The 18,064-nt window shown below is 48.3% G+C and overlaps 3 protein-coding genes and 1 long non-coding RNA gene across 8 annotated transcripts in view; 1 reads left to right on the top strand and 3 right to left on the bottom strand.

The window, feature by feature from the left end:
* Positions 1–82: 82 nt before the first annotated feature.
* Positions 83–1,535, bottom strand: FAM187A (family with sequence similarity 187 member A). The gene has a single exon (XM_077747761.1). It carries the CDS (start codon positions 1,349–1,351, stop codon positions 107–109), a length of 1,245 nt encoding a protein of 414 aa, XP_077603887.1. The 5' UTR covers positions 1,352–1,535; the 3' UTR covers positions 83–106.
* Positions 1,536–3,265: 1,730 nt separating this feature from the next.
* On the bottom strand, positions 3,266–6,973 carry DNAAF19 (dynein axonemal assembly factor 19). Of its 4 annotated transcripts, XM_077747711.1 has the most exons (5): positions 6,917–6,973; positions 5,313–5,464; positions 4,569–4,701; positions 4,409–4,470; positions 3,805–3,866 (listed from the first exon to the last, which is right to left on the bottom strand). In XM_077747711.1, exons 1-4 carry the CDS (start codon positions 6,944–6,946, stop codon positions 4,411–4,413), a joined length of 375 nt encoding a protein of 124 aa, XP_077603837.1. In that variant the 5' UTR covers positions 6,947–6,973; the 3' UTR covers positions 3,805–3,866; positions 4,409–4,410. The 4 variants fall into 4 exon arrangements, with proteins under 4 accessions (XP_077603833.1, XP_077603836.1, XP_077603835.1 ...); XM_077747707.1 differs by lacking the exon at positions 4,409–4,470 and having other exon boundaries at positions 3,266–3,866; XM_077747710.1 differs by lacking the exons at positions 4,409–4,470; positions 6,917–6,973 and adding an exon at positions 6,745–6,790 and having other exon boundaries at positions 3,266–3,866.
* Positions 6,974–7,029: 56 nt separating this feature from the next.
* The window catches only part of EFTUD2 (elongation factor Tu GTP binding domain containing 2), a 40,239-nt gene continuing 29,204 nt past the window's right edge, over positions 7,030–18,064 (top strand). The window contains exons 1-4 of one of the 2 annotated variants that reach the window (XM_077747705.1): positions 7,030–7,108; positions 10,987–11,095; positions 16,898–17,063; positions 17,725–17,803. In XM_077747705.1, coding sequence (XP_077603831.1) covers positions 10,991–11,095; positions 16,898–17,063; positions 17,725–17,803 — 350 coding nt within the window. In that variant the 5' untranslated portion in view covers positions 7,030–7,108; positions 10,987–10,990. Of the gene's footprint in view, positions 7,109–7,202; positions 7,222–10,986; positions 11,096–16,897; positions 17,064–17,724; positions 17,804–18,064 lie in introns of those variants that run through there. The other variant, XM_077747706.1, reaches the window with a different exon arrangement.
* Positions 7,328–13,659, bottom strand: LOC144217933 (uncharacterized). The gene is made up of 3 exons (XR_013330997.1): positions 13,520–13,659; positions 13,179–13,284; positions 7,328–7,613 (listed from the first exon to the last, which is right to left on the bottom strand). It is a non-coding gene; the product is annotated as an uncharacterized LOC144217933 (long non-coding RNA).

Below are 18,064 nucleotides of genomic sequence, written 5' to 3'. Positions count from 1 at the left end.
CCGCTGCCACACGTCCCAGCCCAGGGTGCCCACCCGGAGGCATCCGGTATCATTTAACAGACACATCTGAGCACAACCGGTCTTCAGATCTGGGGAAGGGGGAGGCCTAGGGGGACAAGTCGGGACAACAGCGAAATAAGTATCGGCAGCAACGACAGAGGTGAATGGTGACAAAGACTGCCGTGATGAGCAGGTAGCCTATCAGGGTGAGTTCCACAGCCGAGCGAGTCTCAGGGTCCGAGAATGAGGGCCGGTAGCGGCCTCGAGAGGTGACACTCAGCCGGAACCCAGCGACCCGCACCCCCTGCCGCCAGCAGTAGTAGATGCCCCGGTCACTGAGCTGGGTGAAGCGGATGTGCAGGTGGTTGCCATGGTCGATGAACACCCTCATGGACCTGTTGACGCCCTTCAGGTACTGCGTTCGGTAGAGGTACTGGCGGTCCTTGTCCCAGGCCACGGCGTGCTCCGGCCGGGCCCCAGGACAGGAGATAACGAGGCTGTGGCCCAGCCTCTGCTGGTGGAACTGAATGGGCACCTGAGGCACCCAGGGCCGGCTGCCCACTTTGGACACGTAGCTGAAGATGGCCATCACGCCCTGCTGGGACGCTGTCGTCTTCTTGCAGGGCACCACGCAGCTCTGAACCAGTAGCTCGGGCGTGTGCTCCATGGCCGTGGCCCGAAGCTTCCGCGGCACGGCCTGCGACCCACAGGACACCACATCGGGCAGTGTCTTCTGGTAGCGTGGGGAGAGATCCGGGCTCTGCAAGTAGCAGAGGCCAATGCGCCACCGCTCCCCACGGACGCCACAGCGGTCGCAGGGGGTCCACTCCCAGAAGGTGGTGAAGATGTGGAGGCTCCCGAGGTGCTCGTCTGCAAAGGGCTCCTGGCCCAGGTCCTTGAAGGTGGCCACCATCCCCTCGTTGCTCTGGATGTCCACATCGTAGGCGTAGAAGTAGTCCCCCTTGCGGGTGCCGCAGAAGTACAAGCCCGAGTCCTCGGGCTGGGCCCGGAAAACCAGCAGGCTGAACATGCGGATGCTGAAGCGCACCAGCATGTCGCTGCCCACGCGCACCTGCGCTTCCTCGGTCAGCACCCGCCCGTCGAAGTCCGTCAGCACCCTGGTGTGGCTGCTCCCTAGGCGCTTCTGATAGTACCAGACGACAGCGGACACCTCCTCAGGCTTGCAGCCGCAGGGCAGCTCGAAGCTCATGTCCGCCAGGTAGGCCGCGTTGTCAAACAGCAGAAAAGCGGGGCAGGGGGTCCTGTGAAAGATGTCCTCCTTCTCCACAATTTCAAAGGCCCGGAGGCTCCCCCACACCCACAGGAGCACCGTGGCGTGGGCCAGGTTCATGCCTGCGGGACACAACGGTCAGAGGGGGCAGGGCAAGACCGAGGCGCTACCCGTCTGGGTTTCTAGAAATCGCCGCCAGGAGGAGAAAGGACTAGGCAGCCAGGAAGAGGAGCAAGAGTCTACAGAGAGAGTGGCCAAAGGCAAGGCGATTTATTCCTAGTTCATGGACAGGATGCCCTTCTCATGTTCCAGACTGGATCTTGAAGGGAAATGATTCTAGAACCTGGCCCTCTCCCCTTTCTAGAACACTGGCACTCGCTCAAGAATGGGTCAGGGGAAACCGGAACGAGAGGCAGGGGCCCAAGTGCTAGAAGAGGAAAATCTCTGCCTTCCTGCTTCAGGCCCTGCCTGCCTGCTTGGTGGAAAGGTTTTCTCTTTGGTTAATCCAGGAGTTGAGGAAAAGCCACCCGCCTGCACATCTGGCCATTTGAAGCCTGGGAGGCTGGCCAGACCTAAGCTGATTGCCTGCCGCTTTCCCAGGCCCAGCCTGTACAGGAATTCAGCTCCTGAGGAAAATACCTCACCTCAAAGGAGGTAGCCTCTGATTATTTGTCTATTAAATGTCCATTCATTTGTTTGGGGTATTCTTGTTAAGAGGTATGGACATCAGTATTTGTCTACCATGGAAGATTAAGGATTTTGGTGTTTTTTTTTTAACTTTTTTAATGTTTTTAATTTATTTTTGAAAGAGAGAGTGAGAGAGAGAAATTACGAGTGGGGAAGGGACAGAGAGGGAGGGAGACACAGAATCTGAAGCAGGCTTCTGAGCCGTCAGCACAGAGCCCAAAATGGGGAGCAAACTCAAGAACAGTGAGATCATGACCTGAGCCGAAGTTGGCTGCTTAACCAACTGAGCCACAAAGGCTCCCCTCCCCCCTCCTCTTATTTTGAGTGGAGGCTTTAACTGGTATAGCCAGCATTCAGTTGGGTGCACACTCATCTCTCCCTGCCATGGGCTAGAGGTTTGGCTGACTCTAAGGGTGGGAAGCCAAACTCATTCAAGTTCTCAGGCCCTTGACCACTCTGCTGATCTACGTAGTTCAGAATACCAAGCCACCAAGAGGCTGGAGAAGTTGGGAAGGTTCGATTCCTTTATTTGCTCTGAAAATCCCAAGCTGAGAAGGAAATTGGGCGTGGGCTTCTCCTCGCAGTCCTGCGGGGTGCCCCCCCGGGGACAACAAGCAAAAGAAGCCTCCAGGGACCATTGGGGGCCTCAGCGGGTCACTGACCCTGTCAATCCACCCGGTACACTGCTAGCAACTCTTGCAAGAGCCTTTCCTCCTCCTGGAACCCACCAGGCCGCTCTTCCTCCTGGCCGGGCCCCTCCTCTGTGGGCCTGAGAGGACCCATGGCCTGCAGCTTCTGAAACAGGCCTCTGCAGCCCTCTCTCTCCGCCTGGCTCAGCAGGCTCAGGTTCAGGGCGAAGCGCCCGGTGCTGGCCAGGCTGTGTAGGATCCCCAGCACCGCTGACCAGTCGGCCGGCCTCACATGTTCGGCCAGTGCCACCAGCAGCTCCCCTAGAAGCCCAAACCCCACGTCCGTCCGGAAGAGGTGACCCAACTTTGGGCCTCCAAGCTGCAGCAGGGTCTGGTAGCGCGCTGGTCCGCTGTGCAGGTGCCGCCGCCAGGCGCGGTAGAACTCTGCCGAGGTCTCAGGCTGGAGGAGCGTTTTCTCCTGGATCACAAGGAAGCAAAGGAAGCCCAGAGCTCTTCCGGCTGCTCTGCGCCAGCGAGACAGTCACAGTGAGGGGAGACCGTGCGATTTCATCTTAGTTCTGGTGTTACCCTCAGCACTGGGTAGGCTGTGGTCCCTGGGGGCNGGGTGGGAAGCCAAACTCATTCAAGTTCTCAGGCCCTTGACCACTCTGCTGATCTACGTAGTTCAGAATACCAAGCCACCAAGAGGCTGGAGAAGTTGGGAAGGTTCGATTCCTTTATTTGCTCTGAAAATCCCAAGCTGAGAAGGAAATTGGGCGTGGGCTTCTCCTCGCAGTCCTGCGGGGTGCCCCCCCGGGGACAACAAGCAAAAGAAGCCTCCAGGGACCATTGGGGGCCTCAGCGGGTCACTGACCCTGTCAATCCACCCGGTACACTGCTAGCAACTCTTGCAAGAGCCTTTCCTCCTCCTGGAACCCACCAGGCCGCTCTTCCTCCTGGCCGGGCCCCTCCTCTGTGGGCCTGAGAGGACCCATGGCCTGCAGCTTCTGAAACAGGCCTCTGCAGCCCTCTCTCTCCGCCTGGCTCAGCAGGCTCAGGTTCAGGGCGAAGCGCCCGGTGCTGGCCAGGCTGTGTAGGATCCCCAGCACCGCTGACCGGTCGGCCGGCCTCACATGTTCGGCCAGTGCCACCAGCAGCTCCCCTAGAAGCCCAAACCCCACGTCCGTCCGGAAGAGGTGACCCAACTTTGGGCCTCCAAGCTGCAGCAGGGTCTGGTAGCGCGCTGGTCCGCTGTGCAGGTGCCGCCGCCAGGCGCGGTAGAACTCTGCCGAGGTCTCAGGCTGGAGGAGCGTTTTCTCCTGGATCACAAGGAAGCAAAGGAAGCCCAGAGCTCTTCCGGCTGCTCTGCGCCAGCGAGACAGTCACAGTGAGGGGAGACCGTGCGATTTCATCTTAGTTCTGGTGTTACCCTCAGCACTGGGTAGGCTGTGGTCCCTGGGGGCCTGGTTTTCAGCTAAGGGAACTGGGAATGGGACACAGAGGGAGGGTCCCAAGGAACCCAGGCCATGATTTGAGAATGTCAGTTGTACCAGGATGTCCCCACATCCTGGTGATGATGAACGTGGATACAGCCCTGCTCTATGAGAGAAAGTCAGGCTTTACTCTGAGCAGGGCAGAAGGGAGGATGGGAAACCTGAGAGAGAGACAGGAATTCAAGGTGAGTGTTAAGAATCTGACAGGCTGGGCCTCTCTCTCAGCAGTGCCACAGGATCGTGATACTACCTACCATACAGCCTGGGAGCAACTCCAATCTGACCTGGGAGTGCAAGTCAAAGGACTAATAGCGGAGGAGACCTAGCCTGGCCCACCTTTCTGACTTGTCCCGCCCAGTTTAACTTACCCTCACCCTCTGCTGGTTGCTTTTCTTTCTGGGATCGGAGAGCAGAAACCTGCCTCTGTTGGCTTAACATGAGAAATAAAGAAGTATGTGTAGTAAGAAGACAGGCTTAGAGGTTTGGGCAGAGAATCCTACTGGGCCGAAGAGGCTGGGTCTCACCCACCTGGGAGATTTCAGTGGCCTCGTCTTGGGAGGTCCCTCTCTGAGTAGTGTGACAGTTCCAGGGCACAGTCCTCTCTCCTCCTATCTTGTCCTTCCGCTCCAGTGGCTTCAGATGTGATGCAAGGACAATACCCCTGTGGGCAAAGGACAGAGACTGGAGTACGGACTTAATGCTTTCTCTGAGGTGGCTAGACTCTTTTTTTTTTTTTTTTTATTTCTAGGAGAGAGAGAGAGACAGCGTGAGCAGGGGAGGGTCAGAGAGAGAGGGAGACACAGACTCTGAAACAGGCTCCAGGCTCTGAGCTGGCAGTCAGCACAGAGCCCGACGCGGGGCTCGAACCCACAAACCGCGAGATCATGACCTAAGCAAAAGTCGGACGCTTAACCGACTAAGCCACCCAGGCGCCCCTTGAGGTGGCTAGACTCTGCATGACGGAGACAGCAAGCCAAAATGACCATAATAACAGCAGCAACAATAGCTGACAACTTTTGAGCACCTCCCATGTGCCAGGCACTGTGCTCAAAATCTTACACATATACATTTATTTAACCGTAACAATAGTTACTCTCTTTTACTGAGGAGGAATGGAAGCTCAGAGAGGTTATATAACTTGCACGAGATCAGACAGGTAGCAGAAGGTAGGGCCAGGACGGAGCCCAGAATTGTCTGACTTCAAAAACACATGCTCTTATCCACTGTTGTCCACATGGTAACAGGAACTGAGAAAAACAGCAGAAAGCCAACCTGAACTCCTCATAGGAAGCCACCTTCTGTTCCACTGCCCGCAACTTGGCAGCGTTCTCCCGTTTGTATTTCTCATCAGCAGCGAGGGCAGCCTGCAGCTCTTTCTCCAAAGCCTTGAAATCAATGATGTTGTTCCTTTCCATGGTCTGTTTCTAAGAAGGCAGAGGAAATGGACATCGTGGAGGGTCAATATTAGGGAGGAGGCTGCATCTGCATTCTTTGCCAGCCTATGAAATGATCCCAAGGCACTCTGGATATCTTTCCACTTATTTTGTTGGATGCTGTTACAAAAGTCTAGTTCTCAAGGGCCCCTGAGTGGCTGAGTCACTTGAGTGTCTGACTCTTGATTTCGGCTCAAGTCATGATCCCACAGTCATGGGTTTGAGCCCGGAGTCTGGCTCTTTGCTGAGCATGGAGCCTGCTTGGGATTCTCTCTCTCTCTCTCTCTCTCTCTCTCTGGGGTTCTCTCTCTCTCTTTCTCTCTGCCCCTCTCCCCCTCGCACATGCACGCTCTCTCTCTCAAAAAAAAAAAATCTGATTCTCTATAGGGGGAGCAGAGTTGCAGTGAGAACTTGCTTGAGACTTGTCATGGAAAATACAGAGTACTAACTCTCAGTCTGGAGCCCTGTCTTACTTTTGTTCTCTGCCTCTAAAAATATTTTAATTTTGGTGCTTCTGCTGAGGAGGCATTTGGATCTCAGGATTCAGTCCCTTCACTACTCCATATGGGCTCACTCCATAGTGAGGTGCTATGACAGAGGACCTCCCACAGAAGCATAACTATTGTTATCTATACTACTGAGCTCAGGGATAAATTTTCACCCATCATTAAATGTTTTTAACGGTGAACGATACTTTCCACACAAACCAGATGCAATGACTGAGCAGGAAATCAAGCAGAAGTGGCAGAGGAAGGGGCTCTATGATCCCTGTTCCCACATCTCTCCGTCCAGAACAGGGCTGGAGCACAGGTCCCTAGATACTTGAGCAACCTCTTTGGTTCTGCCACTGTACTTCTGCAACCTCTGTTTATGTGAGGATTGATCCGTTCTACAGAGATATCCTCTATATGGGTTCTAGTCCTGGCTCTGGCATTTACTTGCTGAGACCTCTCTTAACCTCAGACTTCTGCTGCATTGTGCTAGATTTTGTGGCAGAGTCATCACCAACAACCCTAAGGCAGGGTACCAGGAGGACTGGACCAACCCCCTTAGCCCTTCCCCTCCACCCTAGCGTGGGTGAGCTGAACACCTAGAAGGGGTCTGCGCAGGCCAGAAACTGAACTCAGGTGTCCTGGCTCCTGTCCAGTTCTGAACCCTCCTCAATCATGAATAAAGAGAACATCTAACCCTTCCGCTCCCCCGCTCCTACCCACCACCCCAGTAGCTCTGGCCTCGGTTTCTTCGCTTTCTTTGGGAATCCCCAGATACACCTGAACAGCACAGCTCAGCGTGGACCACGCCCAGCAGCTGTAGTTGCCCAGCAACTGCGCCAACAGCCTGGTNCTCAGGGTGTCTTCGAGGCGCCTGATCAGATTCGTGCCTCCTCAGGCCTCAGTCTCTTTGGAGCAGCCCACGCCTTGGTGTGGGGGCCCACGACTCCACCTCGTCTCTTCCTGGGTCCGCGGCCGGCATTCCTCCCAGCCGGTCCTCAGGCAGAGGGCTGTCCCCGGGGCAGAAACGCGACGGCGGCGTCTGCGGGGTCCTTCCGAACGGCGGGCGCAGTGGTGCGGCGGCGTGGGGCGGAAGCGCGGTGACCCGCGGCCGACTTGAAGCGTTTGGCTGAGCGGGCGGCAGGTGAGCTGGCGCGGGTCAGCGACGGGGCCAAGTTATTCCGGGTGGGGTGAGAAATTAAATAATGTCAGATCTGGAAGGGACGTTGTAGGCTTTCTGCCCCTTTCGTTTTACAGGTGGGTAAACAAGCGTGGAGCAAGAAAGGGAAAGAAAGTCTCCCCCACCCCCACCCCGCCATTCCTCCCCAAGCCCGCACGTCGATTCCGGGCTTCCCTCCCTGTCGACCGTCCATACAATTCCTTCCCTGGGCAGACGTCGTCGTCTTACTGTCCAGTCCCATTTCACTCCCTCTTCTGTCTCTGCCTTCTTCACCTCTTCTCTACCGACTAACTCCGTCCTTGTTCTGTATTTCTTTTGAGAGGCTGCTTTATAGCGGGACGCTGCAGTGAGGTTTGGTCACTAGTTTTGTGCCACTGTGGGCAAGTCAGCCGTCTTCTCTGTACCTTGCAGGAGGCATTCATTCATTCAGCAGATACTTGCCGTGGTCTTGTTTGGTGCCAACACAGTGCTAAGTGTGAAACAAACGGCTTTGCTTAAATTATAGTTGAGGGGATGATAGTGAAAATGACGTGGACAGATATATGTGAAGGAGGGACTAGTGCTAAAAATAATAAAACAGTGAAAGTTGGGGGTTGGAGAATGTGTGTGGGACTTTTTTTTTTAAACATTTGTTTATTTTGAGAGAAAGAGAGCGGGGGAGGGGCAGAGAGGGAGAGAGAGCCTAAGCAGGCTACCTGCTGCCAGCACAGAGCCGGATGAGGGGCCCTGATCTCGTAAATTGTGAGATAGTGACTTGAACCGAAATCAAGAGCAGACACTAAACCTACTAAGCTACCCAGGGAGGACTTTTTTAGAGTGACATTGTCAGTATAATATCCTAGGGAAGAGCGTTTCAGAAAAGAGTAAGTGCAGTGACCCTGGAGCAGATATCAGCTTGGTTTGTTGCATTGGCAGCCTTTGATAAAAATGTGTGCGATCATTTCATGGATCTTGGGAGAATGAAATGAGCACAGATGTGATAGCTCTTTGGAAGTAGAAAGAATCTCTATATGAGTATGAAAGTTACTATAGTAATTTACATTTAGTTACAAGTTTTAGAGCTAGGCCTGTACTTGATAAATATCACTATCTCAGAATTAAATATTCGAAACATTTATCTACTTCCTACTTATGCTAGGTGCTATCTTGGACATTGCGGCTAGGCATAAGGAATACAGGTTTCTGTATTCAAGAATGGCCAGTGCCGCCTGGGTTGCTGTCAGTTGAGTATCCGACTTAGGCTCAGGTCCTGATCCCATGGTTTGTGGGTTTGAGCGCTGCCTCGGGCTCTGTGCTGACAGCTAGCTCAGAGCCTGGAGCCTGCTTCAGATGCTGTGTCTCTCTCTCTCTCTCTCTCGAAAATAAACATTAAAATAAAAAAGAATGGCCAAAATTAAGTGCTTGCTAACATTTTTTGAGCCTGGGACTGTGGTACGTTGTTTACACAGACTAGTTTGTTTAAGTCTCATACTTTTTTTTTTTTNTGCTGTGTCTTTCTCTCTCTCTCTCTCTCGAAAATAAACATTAAAATAAAAAAGAATGGCCAAAATTAAATGCTTGCTAACATTTTTTGAGCCTGGGACTGTGGTACATTGTTTACACAGATTATTTTAAGTCTCATACTTTTTTTTTTTTTTGAGAGCTTGAGAGAGAGAGAATCATTCCCAAGGAGGCTCACGCTCAGCATGAAGCCCAACACAGGACTTGATTCCACAACCCTGGGATCATGACCTGAGCCAGAATCAAGAGTTAGATGCTCAACTGACTGAGCCACCCAGGCTCCCCTAAGTCTCATACCTTTTTAGGCAGTGGGGATTACTCACTCTATTTTCCAGTTGAAGAAATAGATTTGGAGAAGTGCAGTAGCTTACTTGAAGGTACATAGTTATTAAGTGACAAAGTTAGGATTCAAATCTAGGTCTTTCAGTTCTTTTAACCCTTAACCCACCTCTGGTCAGTTGTTTATTATTTATAAACTGTAGGCTTGTTGGAGAGGTTAATTAGTAGTTAATGACAATTCAAGAATTAGATGCTGATTAATGTACAAAAGGCTAGAGCAATGTAGAGGAGTGAGAAATTGAGAATTTAGAAAAGCTGGAAGGAGGTGACATTTGAATTGTTCCTTTGAATAGAATATCAGCAGTTGAAGTAGAGAAAACCCACAAAATACTTATTGATTACAACGAGAAATCTAGTAACTTTACGTTAGAAAAGCCTGGGGGATATCACCATAATTGAGTGATTAAATTAACATTAAATTAACCACTAATGGGACAAATTAAAATCACATACCACCTGAAAAGAGCTGCACTGAAAGGAACACTGCATAACTACTGAGATATTCCTGCCCAAAATGCAAAACCTGAATCTAGTCCTGAGGAAACATCAGACAAACCTAAAGTAAGGGACATTTTACAAAAATCAGTAGTCTGTAACCTTCAAAAGTATAGAGTCATAAAAGTCAAGGGGAGACTAGAGAGCTGTTCCCAAGTGAAAGAGACTAAGCACATGGCCGTTGAGTGCAAACATGGGATCCTGGGTTCGCTTTTTTGCTGTGCAGGACGTTATTAGAACAGTTTGTGGGGGCGCCTGGGGGGCTCAGTCAGGTTAAGCATCCTACTGTTGGTTTCGGCTCATGTCATGATCTCGCGGTTTGTGGGTTTGAGCCCTGCATGGGCTCTACACTGGCAATGCAGAGCCTGCTTGGAATTCTCACTCTCCCTCTCTTTCTGCCCCTCCCCTGCTTGTGATCGCTCTAAATAAATAAATAAGCAAACAAACTTAAAAAAAACAATTTGTGAACGTTGAATGGAAGTCTTTGGATTAGGTGGTAGCAATGTGTCACTATTAATTTTCTGATTTTGATTGTTGTATTTTGGTTACAGAGGAAAATGTCCTTGTTTGTAGGAATCACACACTAAGGCAAAGGTTGGAAAACTTTTTCTATCAAGAGTCAGATAGTAAACATTATAGGCTGTGTGGGCCATATGGTCTCAGTTGCAACTGCTCAACTTTGCTGTTAACAGTATAAAAGCAACCACAGACATTATAAATGAATGAGCATGGCTGTGTTCTAATAAAGCTGTTTTTTATAGACACTGAAATTTGAATTTTATGTAATTAATTTGCACATACCATGAAATATTCTTTTGATTTTTTTTTTCAGCTTAAAAAAAAAGGCATTTTTAGCTTGGGGACTGTATGAAAACCAGCAGCAGGCCAGATTGGCCACAGGGCATAGTTTGCTAAACTCCTACACTCGAGTGTTTGGGGACGAGTAGGCACTGTATCAGCAACTTCTTCTCAAGTAATTTAGGGGAAAAAAAATATTTGTGCTACTTTTGCAACTTTCTGGTATTAAATTATTTTCTTTCTTTCTTTTTTAATGTTTTATTTATTTCTGAGAGAGAGAGAGTGTGAGCAGGAGAGGGTCAGAGAGGGAGGGAGATACAGAATCTGTAACAGGCTCCAGCCTCTGAGCTGGCAGTCAGCACAGAGCCTGATGCAGGGCTTGAACCCACAAACCATGAGATCATGACCTGAGCCGAAGTCGGACGCTTAACTGACTGAGCCACCCAGGCGCCCCTGGTATTAAATTATTTTCAAGTTGAAATCTTTTTAGTATTACAAGAGTAGGAGAAGAGAACGAAAACAGGAAGAGCAAATGGAAGAGCGAGGAGGGGAAGTCCAGGGCTTTGGGAGGACCAGTCAGTGGGCTGGTGTAACTAGAGAGGAAATGTTGGAAGGGATATGGTCAACCGTAGGGTTAGAAATAAGGGGTCGTGTTGGGGAGGCCTTGGCTACCTTGCCAGACTCTAACTCCTCTTTTCCTTGAATTTTAGCATCATGGATACTGACTTATATGACGAGTTTGGGAATTACATTGGACCAGAGCTTGATTCTGATGAAGATGATGATGAATTGGGCAGAGAGACCAAAGATCTTGATGAGGTAAAACAAATTTATTGCTATTTTCATCTTTCTCTTAAAAGAAAAAAAATACTGGATCCTCTGTGATCCCATAATATCCTGTGTACATCTCTCACATTGCTCCTTTTTTTAAAAAATAATTATTTTATGTTTATATATTCTAAGAGAGACAGAGTGGGAGCCAGCAGGCTCCGCAGAGCCCAGTGCGGGGCTCAAACCCATGATACTGTGAGATCATGACCTGAGCTGAGATCAAGAGTCAGATGTTTAACCACCTGAGCCACCCAGGCACCCTCACATTGCTTGTTTTCAAAATATGACTTATCAGGGCCGAGTGCTGCCCCTAAGAAAGCTTAACTACTGAGGTTCCAAAAAGGAATATGAGGTAGTTTATTGGTGGGGTGGTTTCATAATCTGAGCTCTAGTTCATCTGGTAGTAGCTCTTCTTTGATTTATCTGAAGTTCTTTTTGAAGTTCATTACCTGAGTAATACCAACTTAGTATTGTATTATTAGGAATACTTAGTATTGTATTATTGACCCTTAGTATTAGTATTATTAGGTAGTAGTCAGTTTTTCCAAGTGCAGCTGCACGGGGAACTTCCTCATGAGCTTAAGTTTTGAAAGATTAGTAAAAGCAATAGAAAGGGGAAAGTACAGATTCCTGTGACTCCCTTCAGAGAGGATAGTATGGAGGATAAAGTCCAGAATGGTCTGAGGCTTGCAAAAGACATCAGAGGTGGCTTTTAGGTTTTGGCAATGTTCAGGACAAGATGAACAGGAAGTGGATAGGACCACCGCTTATCAGTGGAGATGTGATGGTACTAAAACACTGGAAGAAGAAAATTGAAGGCGTCTAAATGAGGTGAAAAGAGAGCATCTTGCAGCCTTAGCTCTGTTCAAGTCTCCAGGCCCAGATGCATTATTTCTGGGGTTGGGGTGGTAGAGGACACCTGGCAGAGGTAAGCCAAGAGCTTTTGTTGTCCTCTTTAAAGAACTGAGGAATGGCTGAGGTGCTAGAAAGTGAATCCGGCAACTTTTCTACTTTTCAAAGATGCAAGTAAGGCACTGCGTTTCAGAAACTACCAGTTAGTAAGTGTGATGTGTATCCGTGGTAAAAATGATGGAATTTTAAAACAAACAATTGTTGAACTTTTAGGAAGCTCCTATGAGTTTTATAAAAATGATTTTCTTGATACGATTACTAACTTGAGATATGGATCGGGGTATGCTGTGGGTATTATGTATCTTGATTTGGACAAGGCATTTTTAAGTTTTTTATTTTTTTATAAGCCAAGGTTTTTTTTTTTCTTTCTTTTTTAAGTGTTTATTTTGAGAGAGAGAGAGAGAAAGAATTCCAAGCAGGTTCCACCCTTAGCACAGAGCCTGACACGGGGCTCAATCCCATGACCTTGGGACCATGACCTGAGCTGAAATCAAGAGCCAGATGCTCAATCGAGTCACCCAGGGGCTCCATCCAAGTTTTTGTTTTTAAAAATATTTTAAAGAGATAGTTTTCATTTTGTAAGCAATTTGTGAATATATTCTCATTCAGATCAAATAGATAGGAAGTCTTCTTAGTCCTTATTTTATTTCACTCTTTATAAGGCAGTCATTGTAACTCATGATTGCCTTGTGCAAAGAATATGGGCTGGGTTATATATAATACAGTTAGGAGAGGTGACAGCTGATGAAACAGTGGGACCCAAAGACTGTCGATTAATGGATCACCACCAGAGGTGACATGCCCCAGGCATCCACGCTTGGTCTCATCCTTTTCAACCTATTTATCAATGACTTAGTTAAAAATAGACGAGGGAGGTTTATAAAATTCACATATGACTTAGGCTAACACACTGGATAGCAGACTCTTAATTCAAAGTGATCTCAACAAACTTGAATACTGAGCTAAATAAACACAGGAATTCATTCACTAAGTATTTATAATCACTGACTATATGCGGGAGATCAGGATACAGGGAGAGCCAAGGCACTGTCTCTGCCCTCCAGGAACCTACTGTCCACCAGGAGAGATGAAGTACGAAAATATGTATAGCATGGAGCAGGGAGGGATGAGTGCCATTTAAATAATTTTATCTTAGTACCTTAGTAATAGTTTATAAGGAGGGATCAATTTCTGGCCCGGATGACCAAGAAAGGTATCTGAGGAAGTGACGTTCAAAGTGGAGCCAAAGACCACCAGGTAGGCATCTGTAGGGATAGAAAATGGAGTGGTTAGTGGTTGCCTTCAGTTGGGGCCATGGAATCGGGGAGTGATGACCAAAGGGTACAGGATTTCTTTCGGGGGTAACAAAAAACTAACATCCTTTGTGGGGTGGTGGTTGCACAGCTCTGAATATATTAAAAACCACCAATGTGCATTTAAAATGGGTGAATTGTGTGGAATGTGAATTCTATTTCACTAACTCTGCTAACAAAGAAGTACTTTAAAGAAAAGACGGGATCGCTTCGGCGAAGTGTGAATGTTCTCCCCTCAGTCGCGAGTGTTGAGTTCCTCCTACTCTGGTTCATGCTTTTTGGTCCTGTCGCTTGTGCAGGGCTCTCCTCTTGTTTAATTAACTTACTCCTTTTTATCTCTTTCTCGTACCTGTTACCATAGTAATCATTCTAGAACGTGCACGTGGCTTTCTGTTTGTATGATTATAAAATGTGAGTGGTTGCATTGTTAACGTAGGTACCGCCAGTGGCATCGTTAGGTAACCTGTGTCATCCTGCTTTTCACTTCTGCCACCCGGCACTGTGGTGAGTGATGTGCTTTTGGATCCATCCTCTGGTGCCGTGTGTCCGTCGGGTCTGATTGCTGCTCAGTAATCCTTGGTGGGAGTTGCTTCCCTCACCACAAATAAAGCTGCGGGGTATCCTCAGATATGTCCCTGTCTGTACCACGTGAACATGCCTTTGGGTTATATTCCCCAAAGCAGAGTTGCAGGTCTCAGGGTCAGGTACACTTAGTTCAGGGGTTTTCACAAAGTGCGGTCAGATCGCTCCTCAGCCTGCCTGCCCTAGTCCATCCTCCTTCCAACCTTCTGGTCCACACGGGATGCACAGATTTTTAAAAAAAGTTTTTGTTTTGATGTAACAGTAATGAGATGTGTAAGATTTTGATAATGGAGGCAGGAAAGAAGGAAGAACATTCTAGGCAAGAGTGCAATGAGCAGGGGCCCAGAGGTTGCATGTTAGGAGGAAATGATTTCTCTCCCAGTTGCCACAGCACAGTCCTTGGAGGACGGCCGCAGGCGTGAAGCACAGAGGAGGAGGGACCAGACTCTGGAAGGCCTTGAGTGGAGAACTGGGAGAAAGGGGTGATATGATCAAAGCATGATGTTGGGACCCTTCCTTTAGTGAAGGGAGGGTCAGGATTAGCCAGGAGCTCATCACAGTGGAAGGGTGCACAGGTGTGAAGTTGGAGGGGGCGGAGAAATTGGGGGCAGTGAGATGACGGGCAGAACACTGAGAAATAAGAAAAAGGCGCTTGTATAGTTTAATTTTAGACTTGTCAAGTTTGAGCTTCCAACAGGACACCCAGCTAGAATTAATTACAGGTAGTTGGAAATTATTACATAAAATCCTACAATTAGATTCAAAAAGCAGTCAGCAGTATGGGGCCGGAGGGAACTGGCTTAATAGCTGTTTTAGAGCCACCACCAGTAGGGTATGTACAGCTACCCAGAGAGCTAATGTAACATCAGGCCACGTTAATAGAAGCAGAGCGTAAAGGTGGGAGGAGGTAGCCAGTCAGTGCACCACTGGAGGGTTTCTTGTTCTTTTTAAGAAAGAAGTTGAGGGGCGCCTCGGTGGCTCAGTCGATTGAGTGTCCAACTTCAGCGCACGTCATGATCTCACAGTTCGCGGGTTCAAGCCCCACGTTGGGCTCTGTGCTGACAGCTTGCTCAGAGCCTGGAGCCCACTTCGGATTCTGTGTCTCCTTCTCTCTCTGCCCCTCCCCTGTTCTCACTCTGTCTCTCTCTGTCTCTCAGTAATAAATGTAAAAAAAAAAAAAAAGTTGACATGCTGGAATTTGTGTGAAGGAAAACAGGCTCCCACCAGTGCATCCACTCACCTCCCTACCTCTGTGCCATATGCCTTCCCTCCTGTTCTGATGGATGATCTGTTTGTGTTTTCATCTACTGGAAACTCAGTCCCATCCCGTCTCACCTACTTGTGAGTTCTTCCCATCCTGTGCCAGTTCTCCGTCCCGTATTTTTCCTCTGCTAGATTGTTCCCATCAGCATACAGACATGCTGATAATTCAGCTTAAAGTCCTCTTGTAACTGATCCCATACTCCCCTTCCCGTCACCCCGCTTCCCACTGCAACATATCTCAGAGCAGTTATTGATACTTGTCTCCAAATCCTCTCCTTCCTTCTTCTATCAGACCCATTTCTGTCCTCTGCTTCTTCCGTTCCACAGAACCTGCTCTTGTCAGAGTCACTAGTGGCCTCTGCCCCAGACCCAGTCCTCGTCTCACTAGACCTGTCTGCAGCATTTGACCCGGCTGATCACTCCCTCCTCAAAATCCCCTCTTCCGTTGGCTTCCCTGGAACTCCTGGTTTTCCTTCTTGCTGGCAACCATCATCACAAACAATTATTTTAAATCGTTTATTAAGTTTTATTTTAGAAAGCACACGCACAAGCTGGGGAGAGGCAGAGGGTGGGGAGGGAGAGAGAGAACCCTAAGCAGGCTCCACACTCAGTACAGAGCCTGACACGGGGCTCAGTCCCTCTGGGATCATGACCTGAGCCAAAATCGAGCCAGACGTTCAATCGACGGAGCCGCCCAGGCGCCCCGTTTTAAATTATTTATCTATGTGTCACAAACAATTGTAAAATACTTTCATCATCCCAGAAAGAAACCCCGTGCCCCTTAACCATTGCCCTGCAATTCTCCCAGCCCTAGGCAACCACCAGTCTATCTTCTGTCTCTACAGATTTGCTGATTCTGGGCATTTCATATAAACAGAATCCTACAATATGTGGCTTTTGTGTCTGGCTTCTTTAACTTAGCATGTTTTCAGGGTTTGTCTTTGTTGTAGCAGGTGTAAATATTTCATTTTTTCGTTGTCAAATATTCCATTGTATAAATATACCACATTTTATTCATCCAGTCATCAGTTGATTGACATTTGGATTGTTTCCACATTTTGACCATTATATGTAATGCTACTATGAACGTGTGTTTATAACTTTTTGTGTAACATAGATTTTCGATTACTTTGGGGATGTATCTATTAACAGAATTGCTGGGCCGTATGATAATGGTTAAATGTGGTTAACATTTTGAGGAACTACCACACTGTTTTCCAAAGTGGCCGCACGACTTCACATTCCCATCAGCAGGGTCTGAGGGTTCCAGTGCCTCCATACCCTCACCAACACCTGTTACAAAGGTATTTTTCAATACCAGCTCTGTGAATATAAGTGAAAAATTTTAAGGTATGGACTTGTTTCCCGCTTCTACCTCTTATTTCTGACTTCTGCCCTTGAAGGAAGTGATTTTTTTTTCCCTTAAAAGGATGTGTTATGATAAGTGATTTGTTTTTTCCAGTCTCCATGCATTTGTGACCCACAGGTAGGCAGGGACTAGCTTGAAGCAGAAGAGCCATCCGTAGCTGTGGCTCACAGACTTGTCTTTGGGAAGGATCCCGTGAGAGTAGAGCCTGCCCCAAAGACTCTCTGCACTGAACTCAAAATAAGAAGCTGTCAAGCCTGTGAAGTCATTGCTCTTGACTCACCATGATGGAGACAGTCACCGAGAAGGAAAGGTGTGTGCCTCTCACGACTTCCTCCCCTCTCTTGCTCTTAGATGGATGATGACGATGACGACGACGATGTTGGGGATCACGATGAGGACCACCCTGGGATGGAGGTGGTGCTGCACGAGGACAAGAAGTACTACCCCACAGCTGAGGAGGTGTATGGGCCTGAGGTGGAGACCATCGTGCAGGAGGAAGACACCCAGCCCCTCACCGGTGAGTAAGCAGGCACCGGGGGATGGGGGGTGAAATCAGGAGATCCGTTCGTAGCTGGTGGCTATGTGAAAAGTTCGGTGAGTGGATTCATTCGTTTTTCTTTACTACGTTCAGGTATTGCTTCCAGATTGAGATTTGTCTAACTCTTTTAATATGCAGTACAACTTGTAGTTGTTACTAAGCAAATAAGAATCACTTCTTTATTTACTGAATTTTGGTTTAGGTGCATAGACTCTATTTTAAGTTCTTTGTCTGGTGTGAGCTGTTTTTCCATCCAAAGAATCCCAACTCCTTTAACCAGTCCTCACAGTGCTGGTCTTCCACTTCTTTAATCATTTTCATTGATCTTCTGGGAAGTGATTGGATTTCATAAATGCAAGGAGAGATTTTGAACTGACATTGACCTCAGCCTATATCTAGTCCTCTTCCTTCCTTCCACAAAATGAAGTCCAAACCCCTCCTCAGTCCACAGTTCGAGAGCCTTCACTGTCTTGTGCCATACTGCATTCCCAAACTTGTCAACATATGAACAATCCTTGAGAATAACATAAATTGATGTCACGTATACTGCATTCTGAAAGCTCGGTCTACTTAAATGGGGCTCTGTATTTTTATGTTTTATGCCACCCTGAATGTCACAACTTTTGTTTCCCCTCTCTAGAACCTATAATTAAGCCAGTGAAAACCAAGAAATTCACTCTGATGGAGCAGACATTGCCTGTCACGGTGTATGAAATGGAGTAAGTTACAAAGTTTCTCGGCCTTTCTGCACGAATAGCGTGGGTTCATTTTTCTGTGGAGGTAGGAGGTAAGTCTGTGGTTGAAGTAGCCAGTGAATCATAAAAGCAAAACTTCTGCTCTACAATTTGCCAGAATTTTCCTTGAGCCTACACGGCTGCTGGACCATGTAGAGTACACCTTAACTTTTCTCCTGGCTCTCATTCAGACCTCAGCCTTTTCTCTTCCAACCCCTTAGTTTGGTATTAGAAGCCACCCTTGGA

Source organism: Crocuta crocuta, unplaced genomic scaffold (genome assembly GCF_008692635.1).
Source record: "Crocuta crocuta isolate KB4526 unplaced genomic scaffold, BGI_CrCroc_1.0 scaffold289, whole genome shotgun sequence".
Classification (NCBI taxonomy): Eukaryota; Metazoa; Chordata; class Mammalia; order Carnivora; family Hyaenidae; genus Crocuta; species Crocuta crocuta.
This window is presented reverse-complemented; position numbering and strand designations above follow the sequence as displayed.

What these genes read in the sequence shown, in the direction of transcription:
- DNAAF19 (XM_077747707.1), bottom strand. Translation starts at nt 6,946, where the DNA reads ATGCCGGCCGCGGACCCAGGAAGAGACGAG. An exon ending in CGGACCCAGGAAGAGACGAG is followed by an intron (nt 5,465 to 6,916) that starts GTGGAGTCGTGG and finishes CTGCCTTCTTAG; the next exon opens with AAACAGACCATGGAAAGGAA. An exon ending in AGGCCACTGAAATCTCCCAG is followed by an intron (nt 3,867 to 4,568) that starts GTGGGTGAGACC and finishes CTTGTGATCCAG; the next exon opens with GAGAAAACGCTCCTCCAGCC.
- FAM187A (XM_077747761.1), bottom strand. Translation starts at nt 1,351, where the DNA reads ATGAACCTGGCCCACGCCACGGTGCTCCTGTGGGTGTGGGGGAGCCTC.